The 18,301-nt window shown below is 43.2% G+C and overlaps 1 protein-coding gene across 1 annotated transcript in view; it reads left to right on the top strand.

The window, feature by feature from the left end:
- The window catches only part of LOC135187771 (signal transducer and activator of transcription 4-like), a 61,516-nt gene that overhangs the window by 39,990 nt on the left and 3,225 nt on the right, over positions 1-18,301 (top strand). Inside the window, 14 exon segments of the mRNA XM_064166788.1 lie at positions 477-569; positions 1,460-1,519; positions 2,861-2,878; positions 2,958-3,011; positions 3,013-3,053; positions 3,874-3,917; positions 7,018-7,105; positions 7,371-7,468; positions 11,298-11,433; positions 13,137-13,189; positions 14,488-14,582; positions 15,518-15,654; positions 16,675-16,866; positions 17,974-17,982. Coding sequence (XP_064022858.1) covers positions 477-569; positions 1,460-1,519; positions 2,861-2,878; positions 2,958-3,011; positions 3,013-3,053; positions 3,874-3,917; positions 7,018-7,105; positions 7,371-7,468; positions 11,298-11,433; positions 13,137-13,189; positions 14,488-14,582; positions 15,518-15,654; positions 16,675-16,866; positions 17,974-17,982 — 1,118 coding nt within the window.

The following is an 18,301-nucleotide window of genomic DNA, read 5'->3' as shown; positions in this document are numbered from 1 at the left end:
TCAGGTACTGGGAGGCTGTTATAAGGTCTCTCTGGAGCCTTTTTTCTCCAGGGAGAACAGTCCCAGCTCTCTCAATTCGTCCTCATCAGCCACTATCACACCATAAGTGACTATCTGAAAGGTCAGCTGGCCTTTTATTGAAAACACGATCATTGATTGTTTAATTTCATTGGAGCCAGGCTTGGTTGTAGTTTCATACTCTGTTTTATGGTTCTGATAAAGGTCTCTGTCTTCCAGACTTTTATCAAGCCCAATACTGTATGGCTATGGAATTTGGTTTGATTTTTCACATATTCCAAATATCTGCTTCTTACAAGAATAGTTCAACTCTAAGTTAGACTAGACATTCTCAGAACTGAGTGTTAGAAAACATACCTCTCACTTCAGCATCTGTACAGATACAATTCCTTCCCCCTCCCCCCAGTACAGCTGTTTCTGCATATTTCTAATCATCAGTTTCCCTTCTTCTCACACAGTTCTTTCGTGGTTGAAAGGCAGCCCTGCATGCCAACACATCCCCAGAGGCCAATGGTTCTTAAAACATTAATACAGTTCACTGTTAAATTAAGGTAAGAAAAGAAGATCTGCTCTAAACTCATTCCTGGGAGAATCTGGAGACCAAAGCAGCCCAGTTTGTGTTAGACATCCTTTTGAGTCCAGGGAGATTTTTGTGGAATGGGAATATATAGGCCACAGAATCTGTCACTCATAGTAATTGGCAATAAAGAGTAAATCAGGGTGAGGAAGAAAGATAGATTGTGGCCAACTGTCAGCATCTCCGGGCTTCTGTCTGTACTGAAGTCTTGTTTCAATAACTTTGCAAACTGAGTGAAACATGATCCATATCATGCAAGCCAACATCAGAATACTCAGAGCCACTTTTGCATCTAAGGAAAGAGAAGATTTTGCATCTTGGGGGGCTCTGGTGAATTGTTGACAAGTTAATTTTCTCTCACTAGCTCCTTGCTTGAGTTTATGAAAAGAGCCAAGACTGGGGAGGAACTCTCAAGTCATTCCCACCTCACAGCAGAAAGAACATGTGGAGGGTTTGGGGGAACAGAAGGGGTGAAGGGGGTACAGAAGGGAGTACACAGACACTTGCCATGCAGTCACAGACTGTACAAATCCACCTTGTAATTATTCCTTCTGTGTTCTCGTTTTAGCCATTCTCTCAAACACATACTAACTTTTCCACTTAACTCACAGGGAAAGCAGAACATCTGCCACTGGAACACTCCAGCTTCTCTTTCAGAGTATACAACCCTGTAAATATGATGTAATTGTGATGTACCCCTAAATAATGCCTATTAACCCTAAATAATGCCTGATAAGCCTAAACAAGGCCTAATCCATTTTCAGATTGTAATCATTTCAGGTATTTTAGTATGGAGCTACTGGTCTCTAATGTTTTCTGTTATTTTCTCTGCTAACACTCACTTTTACATTTTCTGTTTTGAAGGCTGCTGATTAAATTGCCAGAGCTGAACTACCAGATCAGAGTGAAAGCAACTATTGACAAGTAAGAAACTTGAAATCAAAGATATGCTCTCTCTCCCTACAGACACCACAGGTTTTCCAGTTGCTATCCTATCTCTAAAATCCAAACCCAGTTAAAATATGAGGGTAATGCTTTCCTTTTTTTTTTTTAATGTGGAAGATTCTGTATCTTTCTCTAAAATCAAACTTCTGTGTCTAATTGATATTACTGTGGTCTAACTGATAAGAAACTGGAGGCAATAAGGCCATTTTTGTTTCCAGGCTTAGATAAAATTCAGTCTGGAACAGTAGTTTTACACAAAAAAAACACCCTTTAAATCAAGCATTTATGGGATAGTTACCTTTGAAACACCACTTATCTCTACTTGCATTAATAGGCCCAGTACCTTGAGCAGCTGCTCCAAGTAGTACAAGAACCTTGTGCTTGAAAAGCTGGTGCTGGAATAAGTAACTATGGCAGCTTACAGATTTTTATCTCTTCCTGAAACTAAAGCTGCTACATAAACTTCTCCTTTTTAAGGCGCTTGGTTGTCCTTTGTGTTCCCATTATTCCTTAAAGCAGTCACAAGTGAACAGGACCCTCAGTTTCTTTGGCTGATGATAATTTCCTAATCAAAAAGCATCCCAAAGCCTATCTATGCTACAGCAGTGTTAATGCTGCCTGGAGTATTTCTGTTTGAGTTGATGCATCTTCTCTCAGCAAGGTTTATTACTCTGAGCAACACCCAGTACTGTAGAGCAAGCTTGGTTGCAAAAACGTCAGGCCACCTCAGCATGATTAAACACAGGGCAGAAGACTTTCTGTCAATGTATGTCTTCAAAATCAACAAGGCAATCCAAGTCCCCACCAACCATCATCGCCAGCCACAAGTACCACTGTCTCCTATCTCCCGGCTGCTGTGCTTCTGCTGCCCCCTAAAAACCACCTTGGCCACACAGATATAGATATGGCTCAAAAGAAGGAGAAAAACACCTGGTGAGGAAGAAGCAGGAGAGAAGCCAGCACTGTTTCTCTTAAAAGCTGCACACTGTGCACTTGTTCTCCCAGTAAACCATGGACTGTCTACACAGCCTTGTATTGTCCCAGAACCCAGGCATGGAGGCAGTTAGGAAGTGCTGCAGCTTTGAATACCCACAGATCATTCCCAGTGTAGGGAGACAACTGTTTAAAATATACTACTTGCATTTGGCCAGATGCAAAAGACGTAAGTGGACAGAAGACATTGCAGTTCTTTAGTTCAAACATTGCAGCTGGATTGGTAATAAAGTTTGACAAGTCAAAAACCTACCATCTCAAGATATTTCTCAGGACAAGTTTACCGACTTACAATCTGTCTCTTCCCCCTCCCCTCTTCTATTATAGGAATGTTTCAACTGTCAGGTAAGAAAATAAAATACCTTATTTCTTAAATTACCTAATCCAGTGTTACATGAGTACACAAGTGCAATGTCCTCTGCAGTAACCGTAGGTTCCTTCTGTGTGGAACACATGTGAAGGCAATGAACATGATGAATCTGCTATGGAAGCCTCTCAGTAGAATTTCGACATTTGGTAAGTTTGCTTTTTCCTCCTCTGATACCTTTTTTTTCCACTGAACCTTTTTGACTCTTGTACCTCTGGTACATCTTTGAAAATTATGCAAGGGAAACTGTGTTCCTGAGTCTGCACTTGTTTTCTTTGCCCTTGTTCAGAAAGTTTGGTCCTAGCACCTCTTCATCCCATTCAATACTTAGTCCATTCTGTAAGATGATCTATTTACACAGAAATGACAAAGCAAATCCTAATTAATGCCAGAAAAGACAAAGACTAATCACAGTGAGTTACACAGCTTCTCAGTAACTGATCTTTGTTTTAAAAAAACCAAACCAAACTCAAACCATACCACCATTGTAAGGGGGAAATACAGAGATTTGGATGCTTTAGATCTGGTTGAAATTAATGCCTGAGATAACTGTCCTTTTGAGAGACTATAGTACTGCTTCTAGAACTGCTCTCATAGCCCAGTGAGTTGTGCTTTCTGACTAGACTGCCTCAGCAGTGCTGGTTTGGGGGGCTTAACTGCAGATGCCATCTCCCATCACACTACCACCAGTGTAATTTTGCAAAAGGAGGTGGAGATTGATGGTCTTTAGTAGTATTGTATACTTTGCAAGCACCTTAATTAACACTTGGTTACATTCACTTAGTTTCTTAGAAGGTTCTTTAAAGTAGCAGAAGGCCAAACAGACTTTGCAAGGCATAGTCAGAGCCTTTGTTACAACATGTTTTGTATATATTGTAAATAAGACCTGGTTATACTCAGAACATTGTGGTTACAAATGTGGTTCTTCCTATGCACTTGCTTTGGCACATAAATACTGTTTTGTTTTATACAGCAACCCAAAGAATGAAGTCGAGTGCTGGAAGCAAAGGAAATGAGGTTTGTGTGTTTATTTTACATCTTTTTTTTTTAATTATTACTCTCACAGGTTGTTTTATTAAATCAAAGACCAAGCACATGTTGTTCAATTTTGAAATATTTTAGCCTGATAATAAATATAGGAACCAAATATATGATAAGTAGACTCACAGAGTGGCTCAGGTAGGAAAGGCACCTCAGAGATCATCTTATTCAATACAGTGGCCACAGGCAGGACACTTCTCAACTAGATTTGATTGCCCAAGGCCTTATTCATTTGGCCTTAAACACCTCCAGGGAGATCCACAGTCTCTCTGGGCAGCCCATTCCAGACTCACCAGCATTGTCCTGTTCTTTGTAAGATGCAGTTGTAAACCTACTCTCCTTCAGCTTAAAACCATCCCCCTCGTTCTGTCGCTAGATACCCTTGTGAAAGGTCCTCTTCCAGCTTTCCTGCAGGTTTCCTTCAGGTATGGGAAGGCAATTGTAAAGTGCTCCAGAGTCTTCTCTTCTCCAAGATGAACAATCCAGCTCCCTTAGCCTATTCTCATAGCAGAGGTGCCCCAGCCCTTGGATCACTTTATGGTTCTCCTTTGGACTCTCCTCTCAGCAACTCCATGTCCTTCTTAGGATGGGGGACAACAGAAATGGATGCAGTATTTGAGGTGTGGTCTCACCAGAGCAGAGTAAAGGGGCAGAATCCCCTCTCTTGCCCTGCTGGCCACACCCTCTGATGCGGCCCACACAGTTTGCCTTCTGGGCTGCGTGAGGGCACTGCTGGCTCTCAGTGAGCTTCCCATCAATTAACACCCCCAAGTCTCTTTCTTCATGGCTACTCCTCAACTCACTTTGCACCCAGGTCTGGATTTGTGCCTGGGATTGGCCCAACCTTGCAGAACCTTGCACTTTGGCTTGTTGAACCTTGTACAGTTGACACTGGCCCATTTCTTAAGCCTATCAACACCCTTCTGGATGAATCCCTTCCCTCAAGGGAGTCCTCACACTACACAGCTTGGTGTCATGAGGAAACTTGATGAGGGTGCACTCCATGCTACTGTCCCATGTTGCTGATAATATGTTAAACAGCACTGGACCTCAGGACAGACCCTGAGAAACTCCACTTGTTGTCCAATGAGAACCTCTCAGAAGGTACACATAGAAATTTTAATTGCATGCCTTACATTTCTGTATTTAAGGAGTTATAGTAGAAGGTAGGAGGCAGTAATATGAATTCTCTTTGGGGCCACCTTTTGGTCACTTGATTTTGATTAAAATAAGCTTTCTGTTGAACCAGTTCTTCCCTATAGAATGGTTCATTAAATATCTATTCTGTCGACTGACTTTACAGCAGAAGTAAGAGTATAACTATATTTGCATCAAAAGAGGTTTGCTTGCCTTAGCCAGGCCCAAAAAGTGTGGGTTGTGTACCGATACTGATCTGAATCTGGTCGTAGGTTCCCTCTCGTGTGGCACTGGGACTAGGACATGTTAGCCCCACCAAACCAGCAGCTGCTTTGCAATACCCAGGTTTCAGGGTGTGCGCAAACCACCTGGCACATAAGGTCAAAAGGTATTGCAAGTTCTTGGTTCTTAGCAGAGGAGTTTGCAGTCTTCTGCTGAGGATTGCTAAAGCCCCTACCTTCTGTCTTTGTATGGAAGCAGCAATCAGAAGTTTGGTGCTCATTTACAGAAATGCTTCAGGTTGGAAGGGACCTTTAAAGATCTAGGTCCAACCCACCCCACAGTGAGAAGGACACCTTCAACTAGAGGAGGTTGCTCAGAGCCCAGACATCTCTTGTTTCACCTACAATTGTCAAGCAGTAAGGAAATCTAGGAAGTGAAAAGCTGGAAATAGCCTTTAATCACACTCACACACACACAAAACAATCTTTGTGTGTGGAAATTCATGTCTGAAACACCAAGAATTGCTTTAAATATCACAGAAATCCCAACATGGTGAGGGTTGGGAAAGGGTGTCTGGGGATCACCTGGTCTAACTTCCCTTCTAAATGTTGTGGAGGCAGGGAATTAATGTGGCCGAGTCAGGAATTTTATACAAAACTAAGTTATTTTATTTTCCTGAAAACCTGCCCCCAGAACTATATACAGAAATTAATTTAGTTTTAATTACCAGATTCAGTTTTGTTGAGAAGATCTACAGGATGCCATCGATAATCTGACTATTTTGGAAGTCAGAAGTTGGAAAAGGCTTTAGCTATTAATGAATAGCGTTTCCCACTTAATAATAAAGCTGAGTCAAAATAACTCACAATCAGGCTGGTCCCTCAGCCTGTGCTCTCGCTCTCTTCTGATGCCATAGAAGAGTCATTAAGGGTCGTTTAGGTCTGCCACAAAGGACGTTAATGGCTGTAGCAGTCCTTTGGAGCGTTGGGCTCTTTCTGTATCCAGCCAGGCGAGGTCGGGGGTGGGGGGAGGGGGGGAGAGGAGTCTCAGGCAGGCATGAACGCTCAGGCAGGAACGAACTCCAAGGCAGGGAACCCAAAGGTGGGAAGTCCCCCAATATTTACTACCCTCCGTAGACAAAGAGCAGAGTTACCACTTCCTAGGTACGAAGAGCACAGCCAATTACAGCCCAATTCCAGCGCGGGCACTGCACGGGGCATCCTCGTGCTGGAAAGGGCCCCCTTGCTCTCCCCCTTAACACGCTGGCAGGGCGAGGCGGGGTGGGGAAACAGGCGGCTTTTCCTCTCCATTCAAGCCACAGAGGGAGAGGAATTTAGGGGTATGCAGGACTCCAGGACACTAAAGCAGGGTCACTCACAGCTGGTTTCCCAGGATCACAATGTCTAGGCAAGTTTGGAATCTCTCCAGAGGAGGAGACTCCACAGCCTCTCTGGCAGCCTGCTCCAGGCTCCAGCATCCTCACAGGAACAGAGTTTTCTCTTATGTTTGAGTGGAACTTCCTGTGTTCCAGTCTGTGGCCACTGTCCCTTGTTCCTGTGACTTCTGGACTAATGTGATGACACAGTTTAACAATTTCCTTCTTTTCCTGTTCTGCTTAGGTATTTCCTATGTGTTCTTTCAAAGTTGTTGAGTCTCAGCAGTCACTCAGTGTTAAATGTCACCAGGTATTCACTGCTGTAACCTCCTTCCTCCTCAGGGCCCTCACATGGTGACTGAGGAACTGCACTCCATCAGCTTCGAAACACAAGTGTGCCTGTATGGGCTGACCATAAATTTGGAAGTGAGTATTCTAGACAGATTTCTGGGGCAAGAATAAAAAGTTGGGTTGCCAGCAGCTTGTAGAAGCACTACCATGTTGGCCAGACCATGAGTCCATCATCTATCCTAGGGGCTATCTTCAGCAGTAGCTATGAGCAGATGCAAGATTTTTCAGAACTTCTGGACAGAATCAAGTGTTTTGGGAAGGAAAAGGTACTAAAACACTCAAGCATAACAAGGCACTAAGACTTTCAGCAGCAATTTACATACCACACTCATTCTTTCCATCAGACCAGCTCTTTGCTGTGGTGATGATTTCCAATGTCAGCCAACTTCCTAACGCGTGGGCTTCTATTATTTGGTACAACCTGTCAACCAATGACCCTCAGGTAGGTCTCAGTAGGCAAGTAGTCACTTTCTGCATTCTTACATTTCTGACTATATTTTTTTTAGAAAAAGGCTGTGTTTCCCCTCTTAAACAGGCCTTACTTTCTTCACATACACATCCCAGCACAGTGGAGTTGAAAAGAGACCGCTGGGGACCATTCAGTCTGTTACGGTAGGAGTGGATCCCTCCCCTAAAACTTATTGTAAATCTGCCCCAGAGAGCAAATTCAGCACAAGTCAGGATTTGGAAAGTCAGAAAATGAAGCTGCATTTTTACAATTAGACTGAATAAACAGTATCATAGAATCATATAATGGTTTAGGTTGGAAGGGACCTCAAAGATCATCTAGTTTCAACTCCCTGCCATAGGCAGGGATACCTCCCACTAGACAGTATAGACAAAAGAAAAGCCAAATAAACGATTACAGAATATAGCAACCTTAGAGGGAGTTGAAACAGTCTCCTCTCAGACTGGTTCATTTTGGCAGACATGCTCTCCAAGCCACTTCCCATTATTTACCAGAAGTCCTGGCTAACTGGGGAAGTGCCAATGGACTGGAGAGTAGCAAATGTAACACTATCTACAAGAAGGGCAGAAAGGAAGATCTGGGAAACTATAGACCTGTCAGTCTGACCTTGTTACCAGGGAAGGTCAGGGAGCAGCTCATCTCAAATGCCATCATATGTCATATAGACAACAACCAGGGGATCAAGCCAAGTCATCGTAATGATCCATGGATCATGAATCCATGATCATGGATTATGAGGACAGGTCCTGCTGACCAACCTGATCTCCATGTATGACAAGATCACCTGGCTACTGGTTGAGAGGAAGGCTGTTGATGTTGTATTCCTAGACTTTCAAAAAGCCTTTGATACTGTGCCCCACAAAATTCTTGTGACCAAATTGGCTGCTCTGGCTTGGCTGAGCAAACTGTCTCCTGATAAAGCACTGCTGGACAAGAGGGCCCAGAGAGTGGTGGCAGTGAAGTTGAATCCAGTTGGCAGCTGGGCACTAGTGTGATCCTCAGGATCTGTGTTGGGACCACTTCTTTTTAACATCTTTAGTAATGACCTTGATTCATGCATAGAGAGTGTCATTAGCTAGTTTGCAGATGACACCAGTTAGGTGGCAGTGTTGATTTGAATTAAGGTAGGAGAGGTTTCTACAGAGGGACTTGGATAGGCTGGATCAATGGGCAACATTATGGACTGAGTTCAACAAGGCCAAATGCTCAGGTCCTGCACTTGGCCACGACAACCCCAAGCAATGCTACAGTCTTGGGGCAGTGTGGCTGGAATGCTGCCTGGCAGAAAGGGATTCTGGGGGCTGTACTGGACAGGTAGCTGAATATGAGCCAGCAGTGGTGCCCAGGCAGCCAAGGAAGGCCAATGGCATCCTGGCTTGGATTAAAAATGCGGTGTCCAGCAGGACTAGGGAGGTGATTGTCCCCTTGGACTCAGCTCTGGTGAGGCCACACCTTGAGTATTGTGCTCAGTTTTTGGCACTGCATTACAAGAGAGATGTGGAGGTGCTGGAGCGGGGTCCAGGGAGGGCAAGAAAGCTGGGGAAGGGCCTGGAGAATAAATTTTATGAGGAGTGACTGAGGGAGTGTTGTGAAGGGGTATTGTTAGGGTTTTGGGGGGATTAAATATGAGGCCGAATTTAAAAGGGTTTTAAATAATTATTATTATATACACAAGGAATTCCCCTCCCATCCCCCAAAAACTTCAAAACTACTACAGCTAACCTACACAAGTTCTTTGTATGCGGTTGTGAAATTACCTTACAGAATGTCTATTTACAGCAGGAGTTAGGAATTCAGTAGAGGTTTGGAAAGGTTTGGATAGAGAGAGTCTTGTGGCATGAACGGCCATGGGTAAAATCTGAAAGTCTATGCTGCTTAAATCAAGGTTGCTCAGTTACTCACTGGCTGGAGTCATAGTCTCGGTGATCCCAAATATGTGCGGCAAAAGCCACTTATTGACCCTCGTGGATCTGAATAGTTCAGTTCAGGGTATTATTGGGGTGCGCTGTCTGAGAGACTCCACGGGCACGATTGAGCTGGGAACGACGGGCTGGAGAGGCAGCGATTGAGCTGGGAACGATGGGCTGGAGCGGCAGCTGGCTGGGAGCGCCTTGGCCGATTTTCCTGGGCTGGTGCGAAGTACCGTGGGCTGGAATGCAGCAGCAATGGTCCCCAAAACGGCAAAGCGGCTAGGAGCGGCGGGTGGAGGAGAGTGGCAGGAACACTGAATTGCCCCTTTTTATGAGATATGCGCCCGAGATTGATGGTCCTTGGCCACAATTCTGTCCAATAGAGTCTGGCAGCAGGCCAAAAACATGGGCTAAATAAGGTGAAATCCAGCGCTCCTGGTACCCCCAAATATGGAGGGGACTCAGGTGGATCCCCACCCTGGCGCATGAGCTTACCTTAACATGTTTACTTCAACCTTGCAAGCAGACAGGCCAGACTTGAAGGCACCAGGCTTATTGTGCGCCTTTGTCCCCCTTAATTTGTTTTCCCAGGTTTGGGCAGGACACCACCTTTCGGGGGGGACAACATGTCCAGGCAAGAATAGATTTGTAAACACGGCCATTTGGGCCTATGTGGCCCTCCACCACAGGGAGCTAGGGCTGGTTAGTGTGAACAGAGGAGGCTGAGGGGAGACCTCATTGCTGTCTACAACTACCTGAAGGGACATTGTGGAGAGGCTGGTGCTGGTCTCTTCTCGCAGGTAGTTGGAGACAGAACAAGGAGCATGGCCTCAAGCAGAGACTGGGTAGGGTTTAGATTGGGACATTAGGAAAAAGTTTCTCGTGGAGAGAGTGGTCAGAGACTAGAAGGAGCTGCCAGGGAGGTGGCTGAGTCACCACTCTGGATGCGTTTAAGAGTTGTTTGGGCGTGGTGCTTAGGGATATGGTTTAAGGTGAATCTTGTATAGGTTGGACTTGATGATCCTGAGGGGCTTTGCCAACCTGGATGTTTCTGTGATTCTGTGATTTCCAAACTGAACAGCCCCAGGACTCTCATCCTGTCATTGTCATAGATGTTCTGGTTCTCTTAGCACCTTTGTAGCCTCTGTTGGACTGTTGACTCCAGTAGTTTCCTGTCTTTCTCGAATTGGGGAGCCCAGAACTGGACACAATACTCCAGCTGTGGTCTCACTAGGGCAAAACAGAGCAGGAGGAGAACCTCTCTTGACCTGCTGGCCATGTTCTTCTGAATGCAGTGTAGGAACCCATTGGCTTTTTTGGCCACAAGAGCACAGGGCTCTCTTACAGTGAACTTTTTTGGCCACCAACACTGCCAGGTCCTTCTCTGCAGAGCTGCTTTCTAGGAGATCAACCCCTAAGCTGTACTAGTGCAGGGGATTATTCTTTCCCAGGTGCATGACTCTACATTTACCCTTCCTGAACTTCATGGGGTTCTCCATGGCCCAACTCTCCAGCCTGTCCAGGTGATCGATACACTGTTAACTACTTCACCTTGTGTGCTTTTATCTTTTGTTCCTTGCCCAGATATAAACCTATATGCATAATTAGCCTCCCTTTATGTAGGCTGAAGCAATAGTTCTTAAATTAAGGAAAGGTGAGAGCCCTTCTCCACAACTTTACAAGTTTGAATTTGTCTTTTTTGGATGCAGCTGACCAAAACTGTGCATGGCATAAACCAATTCTGCCAGTACAATTCAGAACTGTCAGAGTAAGTGTGTAGGTGGGTCTGTGATATACTGAAGTGCTCCTTGGATTCTGCTCAGGTGGCCTTTTACAGCCGGCAGCCTTTCATGGATGCTGACTCTCTAATCAAAGCCCTAATTCTCTTGCAGAATTTGTCTTTCTTCAACAATCCCCCTGCTGCCCCTTTAAGTCAGCTCTTGGAGGTACTGAGCTGGCAATTTTCTTCCTATGTTGGCCGTGGACTCAATTCTGAGCAGCTCAACATGCTGGCAGAGAAACTCATGGGTAAGTATGTGGAAATATACAGATATTTGTTTGTTTATTTTAGGCTCTTATATCTGTTAGTTACAGGTAATGACTAAGTGTGACCTGCACTTGCAAAGCTGACTTCAAAATTGCCACAGTGATGTTTTTTACTTTAAAGAAATGCACGCCTCAGCTTTTTCTAACCACAAAGTGATTCAACTTCTGACCTTCCAGGCTGCTAAACTGAAGAAAGAGAATATCAGAGTCACATCAAGCTATGATATTATTTTGTTTGTTTAGCAAGAAGTTATCTCATGCATCTGGAGACAAAAGGAAGTCTTTTTTGCTTGCTTATGGGGTTTGGTTTGGGGTTTTGTTTCATTTTAAGTATCCATCATGGATTGTTTTGTTCTGAGACCCGTGAATCGCTGCTGACAGCAGAGAGGTCCTGTAACTTCAGCAGAATTTGAAATATTGAATGCTTGCAACTGACCGCCCCACATAAGGGAGGGTGTGACAGTCTGGCAGTTTCCCACCCCCCTGTTCTTATGAGATCACCCAGACTAGACTCAGCCAGCTGGAAGTTAAGGAATAAAGCTTTATATTCACAGCTTAGCACAATATACAAGCAGATATTTACAATATATCACAAATATATACAGCTGTATACAGAAATATACAGGTTAAATGTAACACAGAAACACAACACCCCTTCCGGAAACCAGAGTCCCCAGGAGGAACTTCCAACCACCCTTCCACCTTCTTTCCACCCCTCTACCTTATCCTAGAGCTTGCCTTATGTGCAAGGTGAGCTGCGAGGGGTCAGTAAGGGGGGTTAGAAAGCAGAAGGATTAATTACACAGAAGCAGCCCAGGGAGACAGAGACACACACTCTGACAGACAGAGACACTGTGTCTTATCTGTGTTTGTGTTCTTGTTTTTATACATCTCAGCAAGCCTGTGAGTGATGTAGACATCACCACTGTTTTCTTTTCATAGCCTATAGTCTAATTGCTCTCACTCTAAAATATTCCAGTTTGTCTCAAACTAGCACAGAGGGACTGAAGAGAAAGCTGGCAGAAGAAAAGAAAGTTTTGTTTGTTTCTGGAGAATAAACAGTTCTAAAATATAATCTGAGCTGTAAAAATCTCCAAGCTGAGTGTGTAATGATACCTCTGCTATGGGGCAAGAACAGAAGTCAAAGGCTGGGGAGAATTTCTGGTTGCTTTCAAAGCTGGGAAGTGAAGACCGGTTGTCCTGGGTAACTCACTTTTCTGATGGTTTTTTTTTTGAGATGTCTTGCTTAGCGAAGGTAGTGGAATTGAGAGGTGCCACTGTAAATTACTAAGAGCTGGAAAGAAAAAGTAAATTGTCTTAAAATATGGAAGCTTAAGATGGACTTAAGTCCAAGAGAAGTGGCACTTGAGCTAAAAACTTAAACTGAGCACAGAATGTTGCAGAAAAAGCCCCAGGGTACTTTAGGCAAATATTCCCTGAACTACTGCTTCAAAAAAGAGAGAAAAATTGATCTGCAACCTTAACAACAAACCCCTTAGCATATCCTGCTCAATCTCTCTCCAAGTCTGGATCTACTTTTCCCCTAAACCTCCTCACTCCAACTGTACAGATATCAAGCAATATCTCTTTCAAAACTTAAGGAAAAAAAAAAGACTGATATGGTGGGTTTTGTTTGTTTTGTTTTGTTTTGTTTTGTTTTGTTTTGTTTTGTTTTGTTCTCTCAGGACAACAAGTCAGTTACAATGATTATCAGCTATCCTGGGCAAAGTTCTGCAAGGTACAGTTGCAAAAGTAAAACTAGATTCTTCTTCCTCTTCTTTCTCCTCAGGTCACATCTGTGTCTAACTTGTTTTCTTTGATGTTACTGATAAGAGTCCCAAGTGCCATATGTAGGACTTGTAACCCAGCAGAATCATACTTAGTATAAATATGTAGCTAGGAAGGTATTTCCAGAAGTTTAAAGTTTGAGCTAGGAGATCTGCTTAGTTACACTGCTACAGATATAGGAACTGTCATTATAGTGTGCCCTAAATATTTCTGTAAATCATAGAATTATCAAGTGGGTTGGGTTGGAAAGGATCTCCAAAGGTCATCCAGTCCAAGCCCCTTGCAGTCAGCAGGGACATCCTCCCCTAGATTAGGCTGCCCAGAGCCTTGTCAAGCCTGACTTTGAATATCCAGGGATGGGGACTCAACTACTTCCCTTGGGCAACCTGTTGCAGTGTTCTACCACACTCATAGTAAAGAACTTGTTCCTAACATCCAGTCTAAACCTGACGGAAGTTCCTTCTCATCATCTTTTCTCTCGAAATGTAACTTCATAAACAAGTGGAAACAACAAATGTGACCTTTTTTCCTTCAAAAATCACAGACTGATTTGGGTTAGAAGGGACCTTAAATATCATCTAGTTCCAAGCCACAGGGACACTTGCTACTAGACCAGATTGCTTAAGGCTACATCCAATCTGGCTTTCAACAATTCCAGGGTTGGAGCTTGCAAAAATGAGGTTTCCAAAACATTTCTTAAAAGCAAATAGTTTTATGTCAGACTGAGAGGCATTCCTCAAAACAGTTCTGTGTTGTCAGTCTTGCTTGAAAAAAATAGATTGTTCTTGAGAAACCAAGGTAACCATATCATGTGGATGTTGGGTAACAGTGGTCTCCAATAACTGAAGGGAACCTGCAAGAAAGCCGGAGAGGGGTTTTTCGTAAGGGTGTCTAGTGATAGTATAAAGGGGAATGGTTTTAAGCTGAAGGAGTGTAAGTTTAGTCTGGATCTTAGGAAGAAGTTCTTCAGTATGAGGTGGGTGAGACTCTGGAATGTATTGCCCATATGTTGTAGATGTCCCCTCCCTAGCAATGTTCAAGGCCAGGTTGCATGAGGCCTTGGGCAACCAAGTCTGGCCAAGAGGTATCCCTGCCTATGGCAGGAAGGTTGGAGTAGATATCTCTGAGGTCACTTCCAACCTGAGCCATTTTATGATTTTATGTTTCTGTATTGTCATTGTTATTGGTTTTAATAAATATTTTTCTTCTTTAAAACTACTTTAACCATTTTCAACCATTCTGTTCCAGGAACATTTGCCTGGAAAATCTTTTACCTTTTGGGTCTGGCTTGAAGCCATCTTGGACTTAATCAAGAAACACATTCTTCCTCTTTGGATTGATGGGTGAGAAACAAGGAAACTCTCACTGTTTTGCCTTTTGTCTAATTTCTTGTCTATGCAAGGGGTAATTTGCAAAGAGTTTAATGCTTCTGTCTCTCTCTTCCCATTTATAACTTCTGGGAACTTCGGCCAAAGGGAAACACCACTGAATCTCTTAGAAATGCAGGTTTAGATTTATCTAGCAGTTCTATGAGTGTACATACAGAGTACTATGAAAAAATTCATCACGCTTCATAGTCCTTGGAGATCAATGCTGTTTGTCATGTGAAACTTTTGCCATAGCTTCAACACCTTATGAATATTTTATAACCAGTCTTAAAACACCTCCAGATACACTGCACAGACTGAAGTCTCTGTTTACCTCCCTGTGCTAGTTTGAGGCTAGCTGGAATATTTTGTTGAGAAGAATTAGATCATAGGCTGTGAAAAGGAAACAATGGTGGTGTCTACTTCACTAACAGGCTTGCTGAGATGTAAAAAAACAAGAACATAAACATAGATAATGCAGTGTCTCTCTGCTGCAGCTGGTGCCTGTACTTTTCTCTCTAACCTTTCTGTGTAACTAATCCTCTGCTTTCTAACCCACCTGGCCGATCCACCAAACTCACCTTGCGTGTAAGGCAAAGTCTGGGATAAGGTGGAGGGGTGGAAAGAAGGTGGAAGGGTAGTTGGGAGCCCCTCCTGGAGACTGTGGTTTCTGGGAGGGCTGTTGTGTTTCTGTATCACTTTTAACTTGTCTATTTATGTATGTAGCTGTATACATTGTAAATATCTGCTTGTATATTGTGCTAAGCTGTAAATATAAAGTTTTGTTCCTTAGTTTCCAGCCAGCTGAGTCTGGGTGGTTTCATAAGAATGGGGGGGTGGGTAACACCCGAACTGTCACAGCCCCTCTCCAAAAAAAAAAAGTAAAGACATGATTCTCTGTTACACTTCAGGTACGTGATGGGATTTGTAAGCAAAGAGAAGGAGCGGATTTTGCTCAAAGACAAGACACCAGGAACGTTCCTGTTAAGGTTTAGTGAAAGCAACCTGGGTGGAATTACCTTTACTTGGGTGGATCAGTTAGAAAATGGTAAGTGTAATTAAAAAAACACAAAACCTCAACTCTGCAATACAGCTGTAACACAGGAGCCATGGTTTACTTGGTATGAAAGCAAAAGTCTTGTGTGTCATGTCTTAGTATGGTTTTGGCCAAGATACAAGTATCATGTTTACTGAAGCACAAACCAAAACTCTGAAAGTCTGCCTCCCAGTTCTTTGTATTAACTCTTTATTAGGAAGTGCACTTGCTTAGTGCAGGCTTTAGATTTCATAGAATTATTCAGGTTGGAAAACACCCTTGAGATCATCAGGTCCAACCATTTACCTACTCTGTGAAGTTCACCACTAAACCATATTGCTAAGCAGCACATCTAAACGACCTTTAAACACATCCAGAGATAGTGACTCTTCCATGGGCAGCATGGTCCAATGCTTGACTACTGCAGTGAAATTTTTTTCCTAATCTCCAGCCTAAACCTACCCTGGTGCAGCTTCTCTCCCCTTCTACCATTAATTACCTGTGAGAAGAGACCAGCACCTACCTCTCTACATGTGCCAGTTTGAGCTGATTTTCTAGCTCAGACACAGGGGAGAGGTGAACATTACAGAGATAGGCCATATAATGGCAACAATAGATAAGTTAATACAATTTCATTGGAGCATCAAGAGCTTTATGTCTAGAAGCACAGCTTGTTCTTTCCCCCTTGCTGGCTTCTGCTGCTTGAGCTATGCCTGCCTGCTATCTTCCCCTGCTGTTGTTTTGGCTGCTGCTTCTTTTGCTGCTTCACCACCGCTTGACCCCTTCCCCATCTTCTTTAAGGTTATTATATTTTTTCTCTCTAGTTGTTTATTTTCTCTTTATACTGTTAAACTATAAGAAGTACAATTTCATCTTTCCCTGACTTTCAAAAAAAAATAAATTGTGTTGTGGTGGATTTATTCTACTGGAAGAGGGATCCACCCTAACCCGGGACACTACATTGTCATTCGTTCCTAGTGCAGGTGGTCACCTAGCAGCTATCAGTGCTTATGGTGCCTCTGTGTTCTACAGGAGATGTAACATTTCACTCAGTGGAGCCCTACAACAAAGGACGCTTGTCTGCATTGCCGTTCGCTGACATACTGCGTGACTACAAGGTTATTATGGCAGACAACGTTCCTGAAAACCCTCTGAAGTATCTTTATCCAGACATTCCCAAAGATAAGGCCTTTGGCAAACACTACAGCTGTCAGCCAAGTGAAGGTTGGACTTCCTTCCCCTATTTACTCTTTCTGCAAAGCAGCTGCAAAGTCAAGAGGCAATTTGATGGATGTGGGGAGAGGAGGGAAAGAACAAATTAAGATGCGTCATTTAATCATCATCTTCAAGAGAACTGTTTTCATTGTGTGTCTGTCATTTAGCCTCATTCTGTAAATATAGGCCTAGCCTTAGAGGTTGCATTGGCAACAATTACAATGATATTTAAAGGAAAATAACAAGAGATCTTAGACTAGAAAAAGTAAAAAAGTAGTGTGATGGTTTGGGGGTTACCCCGCCCCCCCACACTTTTGAATTTGCCCCAGCTAACTCAGACGGACCCTGGGAATATAGATGAAGCAATTTATTTACAGCTAGCAGAATTTACAAGCAGCTATTTACAATATATACAGTTATATACAGTTATATACAGAAATATACAAAGGATAAACAATACAAAAGCACAACTCCCCTCCCAGAAACCTGAGTCCCCAGAAGGGGCTTTTAAACCTCCCCAACACCTCCCCCCACGGCACGCTCGAACATCTACCCAGTTCTCAGGAAGAGAGAGGTGCGGACAAGAGGTTAGGGAGCTAGGTTAGTAGGCGCAGGGTTAATGAGATGTGACCAGGTCTAAGCAAAAGCAAGAGTGAGAAACAAAATGGAGAAAAAGTCTTCTTCTTCCCAGAGCCTCTCAGCGAGACTGTGAGAGAAGCTGACATCATTGTTTTCATTTCACTGCTGTTATCTAGTTCTGTTACCAAAACATTCTAGCTTGCTTCAAACTAGCACAAGTAGATTTTCTCCTGACCAATACAACAAAACAAAAAAAAATCAATGCTTGAGTGTTCAAAAGAAATGAAACTAAAAAGTCATCTTGCTTATCAGCTTCATCATTGTCTTACATAAGCAGTGTAGCATGGTGTCTAATTTGAAGGAAATCTTGTCTTTTTCAAACATCTTGGAAGAGGCTGGTTTATTTCCTTTCACTTGGTTGAACCTCATAGCAAAGTGCCCTTTTTTTATGCTGCTTTTCCCCAACATACCTGAGCCAACCGCAAGTCATTATAGCAGACAATGTCCCCAAACCCCGGTGTCAACTACACTGGGAAGTACAAAAATGCTAGACAAGAATGGCTCCAAATAAGTTCAAGCCCATGTTCTTTCTTGTCCAAGTTACAAGTCAGGCCCTTTTTTAGATTAAATGTGCTATCTCTCAAAAAAAGAAAAAAAAAAAAAAAAAGCCTTCAAGCCTTGTTTGTTTGTTTTTTTCCCATTCTTCTGGACTGAAAAGTTTACAATGCCATTTGAATTCAAATTCCTACACCACTCAGAAATATTTGTGGCTACAAATGTTTTCCCTCTTCATTTAATTTTACCTAGTGCTCCAATCCTCAAAATACCCCAACCAAAACCCAACAAAAGTCATGCAAAAGACATA

This window comes from Pogoniulus pusillus, chromosome 2, assembly GCF_015220805.1.
Source record: "Pogoniulus pusillus isolate bPogPus1 chromosome 2, bPogPus1.pri, whole genome shotgun sequence".
NCBI lineage: Eukaryota > Metazoa > Chordata > Aves > Piciformes > Lybiidae > Pogoniulus > Pogoniulus pusillus.
The sequence above is the reverse complement of the archived record's forward strand: the minus strand, read 5'-3'. Positions and strand labels throughout refer to the sequence as shown.